Genomic DNA, 13,340 nt, shown 5'->3' with positions numbered 1-13,340 from the left:
AAACCCACGGAGTGGTAAGTTGCCGTCGCCACGGGTTGCATCATTCGGTTGGTAGGGCGGCATGGCCAGAGATCGATCTGTTCTCAAGGGTCGTCGTGTCAATCGCCCCCAGTTGGGCTGCTTCTGCTCCCTTGGAGGAGGGGGACGTGATGGCGAGCACTGAGCAGTGATAAGCTTAAGGTACGGTGGGTACAGTAGAGCTTGTCTAGTAAGAGACAATATACAAGTACTACTTTGTACTCTGGTGTTGAAGATGACCCCGATCATCCATGGTAGCATCCACATTCGCTGCGTAGCCAAGGTCGCTTAGCCATTGCATGAAGCATATGGGGCAATCTCTTACCCCCAGGTCTTAGCCTTCGTAGATCTTACTTTTTTCACACCTGCTTCACCAAGCTGGGAAGAGAATGTTTCGAAAATCGCGTTTGGTGCCTTTGTCGCCATCCCAACATGGAAAATATTGGTTCGCGTGTGCTCTGCGCGTCGTTTCGAGGTAGGGTAGCGCCTTGGATGGGGGGGGGGCGGGCTTGCGGGCTTTTGGGCTCTGGTGACTTCGGTCGGCGGTCGGGGGGCGGGACTTGAAACAGCTTTAACTTACCGGTAAGTTACCGTACGCCATTCTCGTGCCCCATCGGATGCCCACCACAGTTGCACAGACAACTACTTCCACAATCGGGCATGTTCGCCGTCATTGCTCAGGATCAGGATAGACAGTACCGGTACTACTCTACTGCCAGCATGCCAAAGGTAGGTACAGCTATTTTCCCTGCTTTCTTGTCTGCCCTGCTTCTTGCTCACACCATGGACTCGGCGCACGCAAGCCGCGCAGCTGAACTTTGCCCACCAGGTCACGGCAATCTAATCTCGGCGCCGTCGCTGTCCTGTCCGCTTGGGAGATGGGAAGCTGGAGGCCGCAGATTCTCCGCCAGTCGACATTCGCTTGCCGTCAACCGTATAGGTAGACGGTCCGCTTCAAAGCTCTTTCGTACAAGTTGGTTTCTCCATTGGGAGCCACCATCGCATCTGTAAGGTCAGCCGAACACCGGTACTTCAGCTGGGGGAGGGGGGGGGCACCATTCTTTGGGATCTGTACATACTATGTATGTACACGCCATCCCTATGATCGACATGGCAGCTGTCCAACTTGTCATGCTTATTCGACGTTGACTCCATCAAAACGCAACGCAGTCCCCCCGCCCATTGCTTCTTCGCTCAACGGGAGACGATGAGCGGGTGCTCATCCGCGTAAGCCAGACTCCTGGGAACTGTACCTGTAGCGAGGACTACTCACAACTTAATTCTCATTCGAGTCAAGACGGTTACAGAACTGGCTAGTGGACCACGCGATACCCCAGAATCTTTGTTCAGATGCCGGACGACAGTCCTGTTGTTGTGTGACAACGCCGGGAGGCGTAGCGAGCAGTGGGGCCGGTTTGTTCCACCAATTCCTTCTGAGGGACATCTCATTTCATCCCATGGTCACCCCTGGGTCTGGATCGGACTGCGTTGCCTTCCTGATTCGAAAGCATGCGCTGGGTACGGGGATTGAGAAATCCCCTCCGATCCATGCGGGGGACTGTGCGGAAGAATTGAATGCCTGGTTATTGTTTCTTCCCTCCCACGTGCTGGGTTTACGTATGTCACTGTCCATCCTTTTTCGTTCTCACTCTTCACCTTCTTCCCTTGATGCGCATGCAGCTGTAGGGCCGCGAAGCGTGTTGATCACGTAGGTCGTTTGAATCAAAATATACACGGTGGCATGTGCCTCACTTCCATTCCCTTCCCCATTTCTTTTACTCTGCAAACCTCGACACCTGGCCCAAAGCATGCTAAGATGATCTTCCCACGCGAGGACGACGACAAACCGATACCCAACTACGTCGACCCCACCGTTCGACTCAACATTGGCATCTGGACACTCTTCGCTGGTGCCACCGTCTTTCTCGCGCTGCGCATCTGGATCAAGATCACTCGTCGCCATGGCCTCTGGTGGGATGATCGTATTCTGCTCATATCATGGGTGAGTCAGGCCTTTATCCAAGTCTCTGTGAATCGAGCATCAGCTGAGAAGCCATCAAAGGTCATTCTCTTTGCCAACGACATCATCATTTCAATAGAGTATGCGACAGGTTACGTCCAACACAAGTGGAACGACCGCATGCATATCCTCATCTCCATCTCTTCGTGTGGAACACTCATCGGACAGGCTCTCACCAAGACAGCCTTTGCCGTTACCCTCCTCAAACTTACAAAGAATTGGCTCAAATGGATCCTATGGTACATCATCATTTCCATGAACGCTTACATGATCGCCAAGGTGATTCTTCAGTGGGCGAAGGTCTGTGGGAACTCGTCATATGACGTCCATTATCGTCTTGATTTTTGCCTCGATTCCAAATTCAGAGAAGACTTCAAAGAGGGTGGCAACGGTACGGATGATCATATGTCGAGGATTCTAGTTTCTTTGACTGACCTCTCCTCTAGTATACAATGTTATCATGGATTTCATCCTCGCCACCTTCCCGTGGATCATCACCTGGAAGCTAGACATGCGCAGAGTGGAGAAGATCGGCCTATGCGTAGCCATGAGTCTTGTACGTCTCATTCAATTTGAGTGCCCCGTGACCATACCACTAACTGTCCACCAAGGGCATGGTCGTCGCCATTGTCGCAGCCGTCCGGATAGGCTGGAAAGATGAGGGGAACCCAAAAGACGAATGGTACTTTTGGCGCAACGCCCACTCCAACATCTGGTACTCATCCGAAGTCGTGGGCACCATCATCGTCCAATGTATCCCCGTATTACGACCTTTACTCCGCGACATTCACACATCCTTGACCTCGCGCCGATTGGGTTCAACGGTGAACCACACCGCTCGCCAAAGCAAGTGCGTTCACATCTATCCCGGCTGAAGTGTCGGAACCATTGGCTAACCGCGTAACAGGATGCCCGCCTTCGGCCCAACGATCGGCAGCAAGCCGTCACATCGCGCGCACATTTACTCAGATGCAGCAGAAGAGTTCTCAGACACCAAGAGCGACCCGTCATCCGATTCCTGGGATAACCAGGGCATCTATCACAGAAGGGACTTTGAGATGACGAGTATTGAAATCACGTCCCCTCAAGATAGACATACGAGAGACGATTTTCTTCCCTAGCTGTCATGAATCTCTCTTTGTCACTGTAACAATGAAAAAAATAATCACTTTTCCGAATATTCACATTCTTCCATGCGCTAAATTGCAGTGTGTGTAATGTGCGCCACCTTTCCGGCGCCTCGTGAACACTCTACCATATAGACGGCCTGAAATCTTCCGAACGTACAAGTCTTGTGAAGACGGTACCTAAACAGTGCCTAGTCCCTAACCACAGCTGGAAACGATCCGCTCCATCCAACCCCACCCCCAGAAAAACAATCCCACCAGCAAACCCCGACTCCACGAAACACAAAAAGCACAGAAAGTAACAACAACAACAGCAGCAACAGCAGTAGCACACATACATGTATCCCTCTGCCATACCCGTCCGCATCAATAAATAAAAAACCCACAGCCAACGCCCCCGAGCCCGTTGCAGGATTTTATGAAACCACGTGGCATCCCGGTTCGATGCATAATGTTCCTCAGATCGGTTTCGCAGATCAGGCAGCGATAGGACCCGGCCTTACAACGCCACATACTGCTTCAACGGGCGCGTGCGTTTTCCTTCCGTGGTGCGAGCGTTTATGCGTTTGTGCGGCCGGGAAGGGGGGTTGTGCGTGTGCTTTTAGGCGTGTTTTGTGGGGATGTGGGGGAGGGGTACCGATACCGTAGAGGTACCCATTGTTGTGAGGAATACGTGTGACTGTCTGCGTTGCGTGTTTGTGAGGGACGGGATATAGGGGGGGGGGGGGGTTTGTATGTGTGGATCTTCTTTTTCTTTTTGTGCTGTTGATGGTTATCATGTGGTGTGATCCGTATGCTTGTGTAAGCAGGATTCTTTTCGTCTTCTGCATCGAAGACTAGCAGTATCGGTGCACAACATCATCCTTCTTCCCTTTCTTTGCCGAAGATTCACTTGACACTTCGTACCAGCTCGCGCAAATCCCCACCCTCCACCCATTTCTCTTCCCCCCCGCCTGCCATGCTCAATCCCCCTCCACCAGATCCCCCTGCACTAACGCCCCAGCCTTCTCCAACTTCGCCTACAACTCTTGCAGGCTGGCCGGCGACCACGGATCCCGACGCAATCACCATGTTTGCCGGTACCACCGTGTTGGGCAGGATCTTGACGTTCTCCTTGATAATGGCAAACGGGCTGATGATGACCTTTTCACCGATGTGGACATGTGATGAGATGTTGATGGCTTGTATCGTGCAATTTGGTCCTGTTATTGAATACGCTTAGCATAATGTAGACGACGCCAGACATGGTCAGACTTACCAACAAAGACATTATCCCCAATCTTCATTGGATAGTAATGTACTTGACCTCTACTTATTCGACTTGGCGGCTTGATCACACTTCCCGTCGAAATTACCGTACATCGTCCAATGCTGATACTGGTGGGTGTGACCTCTTTGCCGCTTTGCGATGGCGCACTTCGCGTCGGATGTAAGTCGCCTCGTAACTGCACATCGGCCATTATGACGGTACGTCCGCCCAGCGTGATATTCGCTGTGCCGGTGATGGCTGACCGCCGGGACACTTTGTTACCAGAATCCTGTAAACCTATCAGAGGAGAGAAAGGGAAGCACATGAAGTAGTTATGAATCGCTTGTGGGTTAGATTCGGAAGAGAACATGCACGGTCGGTATAGGTGTGGAATGGGAATGGTCTTCGAGATCAGAGTAATGGCACAAACTCACCGTCTCAATGTACTCCCCTTTAGGCGCGACTTTGCGCGCTGCTGGCCGTGACATGTTGTTTCACCATGTAGAAAAGGGTCTTTGGATATGTACAGCAGTGATGGAGTTCTCCTTTGCGTACCGAAAACAGATAGTTGGTGTTCCGTATTGAGTGTATGTACCATGTAGCGACCGAAGGACGTGAAGGCACGTTATTGGACAGGGTCCACACACACGGCTCTAACTGAATTGGGCATGGACCCTGCTGTTCGTCTTTCTGTTCAGTGCTCACCTCATCACCATACTTCTTGACCTTATGACCGACTCTATACGGTTGATCTGATAGAGGATCTCTACATCTGCAGCATCATTCTTCTCGAAAACTCACTTGCGTTCCCCCATCGGCATTGCCCTGTGATTTATCAGAGTAAGGATCGTCCACCTAGTATTGTAGCAGCTCATACGGTAACCTTTGCCAGTAGCTGTCTGATTCTTCCCAACAGAGTGTACCATCTCAATTCAAAGAAACCCTCTCAAAGAAAGCCAAAAGATCAAAACCAACCATCCGCATCTTCCCATCTTCCACAAACCATCATGTCCTGTTCGTGCATCTCCACCATCACCACCATCAAAGAAATCGCACCAATAATACACATCCTATCCCAAATTCCCCCATCACAAGCCCACACACCATCCGTTCACACTACCCCACACCACGCTAACGCACTTTCTCCACACAAACCCTCTCCCATCGCTGCATCAATCTCACGCCCCCCTTGCCAGCCTTGCACTCGCTATGCACATGCTACTGAGTGAGCGACATCCCAGCCCGCCCTAACCCCAACCCACGCTATACCGCCGTCCGCCCTACCAATACCATAGCCCAAGCACACCGGGCGTACTTCTACGCCCGACAAAAACATCGCTACTCCGAAAGACTTCGGGAAAAAGTTGTGCGTGAGGTCCACGAGTATAATGGCGTGGTTTGCTGCCCATGCGTAGTGTAGCCGAGATATTGCAACATGTGTTGGCGCTGGGCTCTTGTTGCGCGGATCTAGGGAAAATGGCTGTGCGAGCGTGTGGGTGAATGGGTTGTATTGTCAGTTTCCGCTAATAGGCGCTGGAGATGGTATCATGGTAGGGTGGTTCCGTGGGACTTCACTATCGAGAAGGAGTCGGATTCAGGCATGTCCAGGAGGGCCAAAGATGTGCGTAATTAATCCGGTGTACTTGGTGGACATGTCAGATTAGACTGTAGTTAGATATAGAGAGGTGCGTGATACAAATACTGTAGCCACTGTCCCTACGGGCTGAAACATAGTCAAAGCAAGACTCTTGGAAACATTGTGTATTGGGATCATATAAGCTACGTACATACCTCCCCCTCTCCCTGAAGAGAAACCCGCCACGCCCAAACAACCACGTTTTTCCCTCCAATATCCATACATCCACACACAACCCCCTCCCCCCAAAAAAGCACCCATCATACCCCAACCCCAACCCTCCAAACCAGAAAAAAAAAGAAAGGATCAAAAAGAACCAAAACGCCTGCCTCTCCCTTCCCACCCCGGACCCGAAAACACAGACTCCCAAGGCGGAGAGCAGAATCCCAGTGTATAGCTCTATACGCTTGCATCCCACCAAGCTCCCCTGCTGCGGAATCCCGGGTTTTTCTTGGATTGCTTGGTGGGAGCTGGTTGGGTGTGTGGGCATACCAGTGGGAGCGAGGCGGAATTATTATGTAGAGATATATGTGTGACGTCAATCCATGCCATCCATACCAAGTTTGATTCACGTTGGGCAAGATCATTCATCCGCGACAAAGCAGGCACGGCCGGGAAGTTTTGCAGAGACCTATGGCCGTAGCAAAGAGTCCAACTCTCATGAGCCTTGGGAGAGCGGGAGACGACACAAGAAGCAAATACAACACTTGCAAAGCTGCAACAAACGATTCCATTCAGTCGTCATCGGAGCGAGAAAATATATATATATATATCGTGAGAACAAAAAGGTAGACTTTTGTTGCCCAATGCTTCCTCCACCCCGGGTGTCAAGTTCTGGATGTGGTTGCCTGCCGTACGTGAAAAAAGGGGATCAAAGCCAGAGTACCTTGCGCTGAGGACGCGGCTTTGCAGATGACCACATTTCAAAAGGGAAAAAACACCGTTGATACGAAACCGCTGAGCGGCAGGTGAAAAGAAGAGTACCGAGAAAAAAGAAGCCTTTGAAACCCCCCCCCCGGGAACGCCGAAATCGATGAGAGCCTGTGGACCGAGGGCTTGAATAGCAAAATAGTAGAGGCAACATCGAGAGTGGCGTGTGCTGAAAGTCCCATGCTCACATGTGTTATTGGACGGTTTTACTGCTACACAACAGGTGTATTTCCAGAATTTCGCCAGCACAGCAGCTATCAGACAAAGGCAACGTAGTCGTAAAGAATCCTCTGAAGATCAAAGACCTTGACCTGGATCCTGAAATCCAGATCCTGAGAAGACATTGCATTCGTAACAGAATCATCTCGGCGTTGGACGGCGTTGCATACTGCCCGATATGCGTCGTAAAACCAAGAGAAGGCTGGTCGTTGCATGTGCCCTGCCTGCCTATGTGTCGAAAATTGTACAAGATCGAAGAGAATGTATTTACGAAGAGAGGACAGAGTTCTCGGCACGCTGGTTGAGAAAATTGGCGTGTGATTCAAGGGCACGTGCTTGAACATGCGTGACTATTCGGATGTTAGCACGATGCTTAATTCAAAAGCAAAAAGATCAAGCTTACCTGGCCAGACAGCAGCCTTGGACAGCATGTAGGCTGTCACAATAAGCAGCTTTGTGCCATAACCACAATGGCCAAGATTAGAGAGACCACCGAGCATAGGTAGCGAGCTCGAAGAGATGTCGTATGCCAACTTCATGTCAGCATGGAGGAGAATATCCGAAACCTTTTGTAGGAGTTTTACGTCCTCCTCTTCCAGGAGCATTATCGCAGGAACAGCATGATAGTCAATCTCATCCTTGCCGAGTATACCCAGGAAACGACCCACTCGATCTTGAACGGTTGCAACCCATTCCGCCAGCACTTGCGCGCAATCAAACGTACACAAAGCTGATGAGTTGGGTAATTCCCTTGCAGTAAAGTCGGCATAGGTAGCCCCCAACTTGTCTGCCATGGATAACGAGTCGGCAGCATAAAACGCAGCTTTGCGCAAGTGCTTTTCGCGTTTTGTGGCATGACTGGATTGGAAATTGGCACTGGTCTGGCCAGGGCTGAGATGGTTCGTGGGGTCAATGTCAAGCTGTCCGAGCTGTCCCGGTGACACTGACTTGGTCTCTGCAGATGAAGACCTCTCAGGCGTTCCGTCAGCTTGACCCACAATATCGACGCCTCTAGCCAATTCGTTGGCCATGCCATCGAAATCCCGTTGCCATAGAAGCTCCTTCGCTCGGCCAAGATTTACAAAAAGTCTAACGTAAGCTAGGTCGAGCAGTGGTATGCAGTCGGCAGACAAGGGACCAAATGGACTGGGTCGTTCCAGACTATGGTTTGGATTAGCCCGCCAAGCAGCCTGCCAGGCTTTGAGAGCAGGCTCGACTTGGGCGTGCATAGCTTCAGTTTCTTGTGCCTTCCACAAGCGCCCAGTATGTCTCTGTCTGGTCTCCCAGATATAGACGTGTAACGCGTTGATCAGAACATAGCATCCAAACGTGCTGGGGCGTATATCGCTTCCGGCACTCTCATTAAGGGGCTGATTGCCCCCAAATGCCTGTACGTAGGAGCCGTGCATGCGTGCGCCAGACTGTCTTGTGCTCGCCTCGAGAAGATAGGTCATGGCGGCATTGAAGGACAACCCTCTGGTCTGCGCAATCATTGGGCCACCCATAGCCATCCACGCTTGTGGGTTATCAGCAGACCAGAGATCTTCTTCGCAGGGAAGATCAAGGCGAATTTCCGAATTCAGAATGCGAGGAGCATGTGCATATGCAGACACAAGTAAGCTCGACATGGAGAACACGGCGAAGTAGGTTCGCTTGCGCTCCTCAATCTTTTTCCATTGAATCCATTGGCTATGCTCGTCCACGCTGTCGCTTTGCGGATCTTGGCAGGTGCCTGGCTCGTCGACCATAGGTACATCGTCACTAGTCGCATGGCTGAGTGGGCTATGGGCCATGGACTCTGGAGTAGCCGGCTTGTCCAGCGCGGCTGCTCGGGCAAGACTCACGAGTGCTGCGCAATGTGTGCTGGCAACCTCAGCCGCTTGCCGATCACCGCAATTGTGCCCGAAAATCAGATTGAGTAACATGGCTTGGACCAGCCAGAGAGGAGGTTTATTGGCCGAGTCGTTTGTGGTGTTGGGGCCGTTGACTGCAGCAGAAAGTCCAGCCCTGCGTCGTTCGTCCAGATAGAAGAGGATCAACTTCTTTGCCGCTTCGAACAACTCCTTGGCCACATTGTGCTCAAACTCATAAAGAGCACCGATGGCTGCCATGGCAAGTATCAGACAGCCGCCGCCACCCACCATGCCATCATGGTTGAGGTTGCCGGCAGTACGAAGATGGTATGTGTAGGCTGGAGTGTCGAAAGACAATGTAGGAATATGCAAAAAGGGAAGGTGAGGATGGAAGTACTGAATGTAGGCATTCACATAGCGTTGTATGTCCATGGTACTCGGAAGTGTGGCCGCTGAGCCAAGGTTCTTCACTGCTCCTGACATGGAGAGCGGTGAGCTAACCTGTGGCTGTGAGAATTTCCGTTGGGAATGGCCCAATCCCATAGCCTGCGATAAGTTATAGATGAGGGCCTGTCTTGTGGACTCTGTTATTGACTCTGTCGACACCGATGTCACAGAGCTGTGCCTGGCGCTTCCGTTGATCGAAGAGGAGGAGATGCTTCCAGTGTCTGAATTGAAGGTCATGGGGGCGGCCTGAAAGTACTGATTTGGCATGCCAGGAATGCCTGCTGAAGGGCTCATGCCCGATAGTGGAGGAGGCGAATTGATGAAAAAGTCGTTTTGGACACCATGATCGCCAAGGTCCTGTGGTGTAAGAGAAGTCATCATCAGTTCAGGAAATACTGGAGCCATGGTATCAAGCGTATATGCTGTTGTGTTCATGTTGGTATGAGTAGCCAAAGGATTATGCCACATGGCTGAAGACGTGGGCTGCCCTGATCCATCTAGCATCACTTCGTTGAATCCGCCCTGGCTGGCAGTACTAATGGCCGAAGGTGACGACCCATCTACAGCTGACTCATTTGCCCCAGGGAACATCATTGAGCTATCCAGACCAGCACTCCAAGCAAAGTCATCTTCCTCGATCGGATTGTTCCCCGCAAAAGGATTGGCAAACTGTCTAAAAGGCGATTGCGGATTGACAATGGCGCCCGTAAAATGATGCAGCTGGTTAGGGTTGATTGTTGAACCCGACGAGGCTCCGAAGAATTTCTCCAGTTCCAAATCATCCGAGCCGACCCCGTGGATGGGTGCTGTACGTAGGCCACCACCACCGAGACCCAAACCGAGATGCGTGTCCAACCGGGGGAGGCCGTGCTGGCCATGATTACCCATAGCAGTTGACATGCCCCTGTAGTCGAATTGATTTGAACCACCTATACCCGAAAGACTGGCATGATGCGAGTGGCCTTGATGTCCTATGGGGCCCCGACCTAATGATACGCTGTGCGTAGCCAGGAAGCTGTTCAGCGCACTCGGATCGATGTGGCTGATGGTGTTTGCTCGCGGTCGCATGTTTGGGTTGCCCACATTGCTCGAAACGGAATTCTTACGGACGCGTCCCGAGGGATTTGGTGGTAGGCCGGTCGTGCTTTCTCTACGGGCATTGCGGGGACGGGTTGTTGTTGCGCCTTGCTGGTGTAGTTTCTGTTGATGGCGCAGTAAGAGATCGCGCCGTGCAAAACATCTGGTGCATTGCGGACACTCGAATGGCTTCTCCTTGGTATGCGAGCGTTCATGACGCTTCAGGTGTTCTAATCGGGCGAAGGATCGTGTACAGGTTGCGCAGACATGCGGCCGCGGCTTGTCGGTCTTTGGTGGGGGAAAGGCTGGGGCGGCTGGGGCGGGTGGTGATGTCTCGACCTTTGTGGCCGTCTGGATTGATGCTACCATTGGCATCCGTGGTCAGTCCAGTGCGAGTGGGTCGCAAGGGGTTGCAGTTACTTACTGTTGCTGCTGGCACCTGAGACGCTCGATTCGTCGCTGGGCGTGCCTACCGCGCCTGCGAGGCTCGTGCTCTCTGGTTGAGCCATGAGGAAGCTGGTACCACGTCAATCCAGTTCAGCACAGTGCAATTGCCCCAAGACAACCCACGGATTGGCAGGTTGCCGGCTCGGCGAAAGCAGTCGTGAGGGGGGAGAGGGAATTCCCACTTTGTAGACTAAGGATACTGTCTAGTCACACTTGTTGTTGAGGCGGGTCGATTGTGGAGATGGCTCGACGGGTCAACAAAGGACAAGCGACGACAAGGACGCTGTGATCACGCGCGTGCGTCAGTGGAACAGGCAAGCATGAGCCGACAAGAAAGATGGTACCTTGGACAAGCCTGCAAGACAGAAACAAGAAAAGTATGGGTGCTGGTGACTGGAGAGAGCACAAGCAGCTCAACTTGGAATACCAGCAAGAGAGCGCCGACGTCGTCCTGTCTGCACGAAAAAGGTGGCGGCCGAGAAGAGCAAGTAAGAATAGTCGGTTCCAAGGTGAGGGGCAAAGAGGCTGGCCCACTGTCTGTCGCTGCACTGTGTCGTCGCGCAAGGCGAAGAATTGGGTGAGGCTCTTTTGGATGGCAGAAGGCCTCTGGGGAACAAGAAGAGGGCCTAGGCTGGAGGACTAGAGAGCACCAAGAGTCTCAAAGTTGGACTAACGAAGTCCGCCCATATGTTGGCGTGCGTATGTGTTTGTTGGCGGATAGGCCCGGTAATGGGGGGTATGGGGAGGTATGGCCAGAGTGGACGAGGGCAGGGCAGCAGTAGACTGTAATGATGGATATGGCAAAGCAGTTGAAACGGTCAGGCATGTAGCAGGAGATTCCCAGCCGCGGTGAAGAGGGCTGCGATGGGCTATGCTAGCTGGCAGCTATGGGAACGCCGGCGAGTTAGCTGGCCGGCGCAGAGACTAGATTGCTTTGCAGACACAGCGTTGATTTCGGTCCCGGCAGAGAACCACAGGCGGCGGGTGGGCGTTTGATTCGCCCGGCGGCGGGGGAGGGGAGGGGGCAGCAGTGAGCGGACCACCGAAATCCGGGGAAGAGCTCGGGCCAATGGTGGTGTTTCTTTTTTGCGAGGGCGTGGATTGCAGGCAGCAGAGGTGATGTGTAGGTAGGTAGGTAGGTAGATAGGTAGGTAGGTAGGTAGGTAGGTAGGTAGGTAGGTATGGTGTGGGAGTGGGAGTGGAACTAAGACACCCAGTCCTGAATGGCAGCCGGCAGCAGCAGGCCAGGCGGTAGCTTCAGAGCAGCAATCACGGTGGGCAAAAAGGGAGACGACGCAATGGGGCGAGCGAACAAGAGGAATAGGCGCAAGTGGTAAGCTCTGGATTGTTGTAAGCCGATCCGTACGGTAAGAAGGCCAGGGCTCGTAAGCCTCTGGGGGCCTAGCTAGCTTGAGGTTGTAATGCGTGTGTGTCTGTTTGTGTGTGTGTCTGTGTGTCATGCAACTACCAGGTAGCCAGCGACCTCGTTCGCCGGGCTCCTGCGCACCAGCGCTCTTTTAGGAGTGGATCCTCGCTCGACAAAACGGCCTCGTTACGGTCAAAGGGTACCGTAGGCGGCGGAGTGCATCCGCTACCTTTTGGCAGACAGGGTCAGCCGTGTTCGCCGCTTCGCATGCCAGACTTGTCTACCGGCTGTGTATGTACACAATGGGGGCCTTGGGGGGGGACGAGGCACACGCTCCTTCAGATGCAGTGGATCATGGCCATGATCGTGTTGCTATCAGCAGCTTACCTGCCTTGCCTTGGAGAGACCTCAGGCCCACTCGAGTGTCGACACTGACAGCATTGCACATCAACACAACACGGCACTTGGGCTCTTCCGTTTCCTCGTCCTCGTCCTCTTCCTCTTCAACCGATGTTCTCCATCCATGGATGGAAGCCAGAATTGATTCCCTTATTCATGTCAATTCACTCATCGACCCTCGGTTCTTTGCACACACGACCCTGCCTTGTACTGTACATGTATGGAGGTCCTCAGGGGACGGCCAGCACGACTCGATAGTTACCTACCTAGCTGGGCATGCCCACTGGGTACAGGGAATCTACTTCTCGATCGGTGTCAAGAGTAGAGAGTCGAGACAGGCTGTGGTAGGTACTTGTGGGAAGTCGCGCACCAGAGCATATCCCCATCATGACATGGCCATGGTACCTACAGCTGTCATCGTCGCCCGTTACGATGGGACGATGGTACTGGCTGCGATTGACAGCACGCTACCCTTGTCAGCAACGCCGCTCATTGCCATGGGCCGGCCAAAGCCTGGGCTGCGCGCACTATAGTATCTAGGATCCCTGATGT

The 13,340-nt window shown here is 52.7% G+C and overlaps 4 protein-coding genes across 4 annotated transcripts; 2 read left to right on the top strand and 2 right to left on the bottom strand.

Moving 5' to 3' along the window:
• Positions 1–1,834: 1,834 nt before the first annotated feature.
• Positions 1,835–3,159, top strand: IAQ61_007773 (uncharacterized protein; the record flags this gene model as incomplete). Its single annotated transcript, XM_066097731.1, has 5 exons — positions 1,835–2,020; positions 2,081–2,429; positions 2,485–2,594; positions 2,650–2,888; positions 2,946–3,159. The coding sequence occupies 5 exons, from the start codon at positions 1,835–1,837 to the stop codon at positions 3,157–3,159; spliced, it is 1,098 nt and encodes a 365-aa protein (XP_065952228.1).
• Positions 3,160–4,053: 894 nt separating this feature from the next.
• Positions 4,054–4,902, bottom strand: IAQ61_007772 (uncharacterized protein; the record flags this gene model as incomplete). Its single annotated transcript, XM_003842037.1, has 3 exons — positions 4,054–4,367; positions 4,424–4,703; positions 4,849–4,902. 3 exons carry the CDS (start codon positions 4,900–4,902, stop codon positions 4,054–4,056), a joined length of 648 nt encoding a protein of 215 aa, XP_003842085.1.
• Positions 4,903–6,788: 1,886 nt separating this feature from the next.
• IAQ61_007771 (uncharacterized protein) lies at positions 6,789–12,347 on the bottom strand. The gene is made up of 5 exons (XM_066097730.1): positions 11,368–12,347; positions 11,206–11,306; positions 11,001–11,092; positions 7,603–10,938; positions 6,789–7,549 (listed from the first exon to the last, which is right to left on the bottom strand). The coding sequence occupies exons 3-5, from the start codon at positions 11,083–11,085 to the stop codon at positions 7,467–7,469; spliced, it is 3,504 nt and encodes a 1,167-aa protein (XP_065952227.1). The 5' UTR covers positions 11,086–11,092; positions 11,206–11,306; positions 11,368–12,347; the 3' UTR covers positions 6,789–7,466.
• A 344-nt stretch (positions 12,348–12,691) lies between these two features.
• IAQ61_007770 (uncharacterized protein) lies at positions 12,692–13,321 on the top strand (the record flags this gene model as incomplete). The annotated part of the gene is made up of 1 exon (XM_066097729.1): positions 12,692–13,321. The coding sequence occupies one exon, from the start codon at positions 12,692–12,694 to the stop codon at positions 13,319–13,321; it is 630 nt and encodes a 209-aa protein (XP_065952226.1).
• Positions 13,322–13,340: the final 19 nt, after the last annotated feature.

The sequence above is a fragment of the Plenodomus lingam genome, assembly GCF_022343315.1.
Source record: "Plenodomus lingam strain CAN1 chromosome Unknown contig_3, whole genome shotgun sequence".
NCBI lineage: Eukaryota > Fungi > Ascomycota > Dothideomycetes > Pleosporales > Leptosphaeriaceae > Plenodomus > Plenodomus lingam.
Note: the sequence above shows the minus strand (reverse complement) of the source record. Positions and strands in the feature narration are given on the sequence as shown.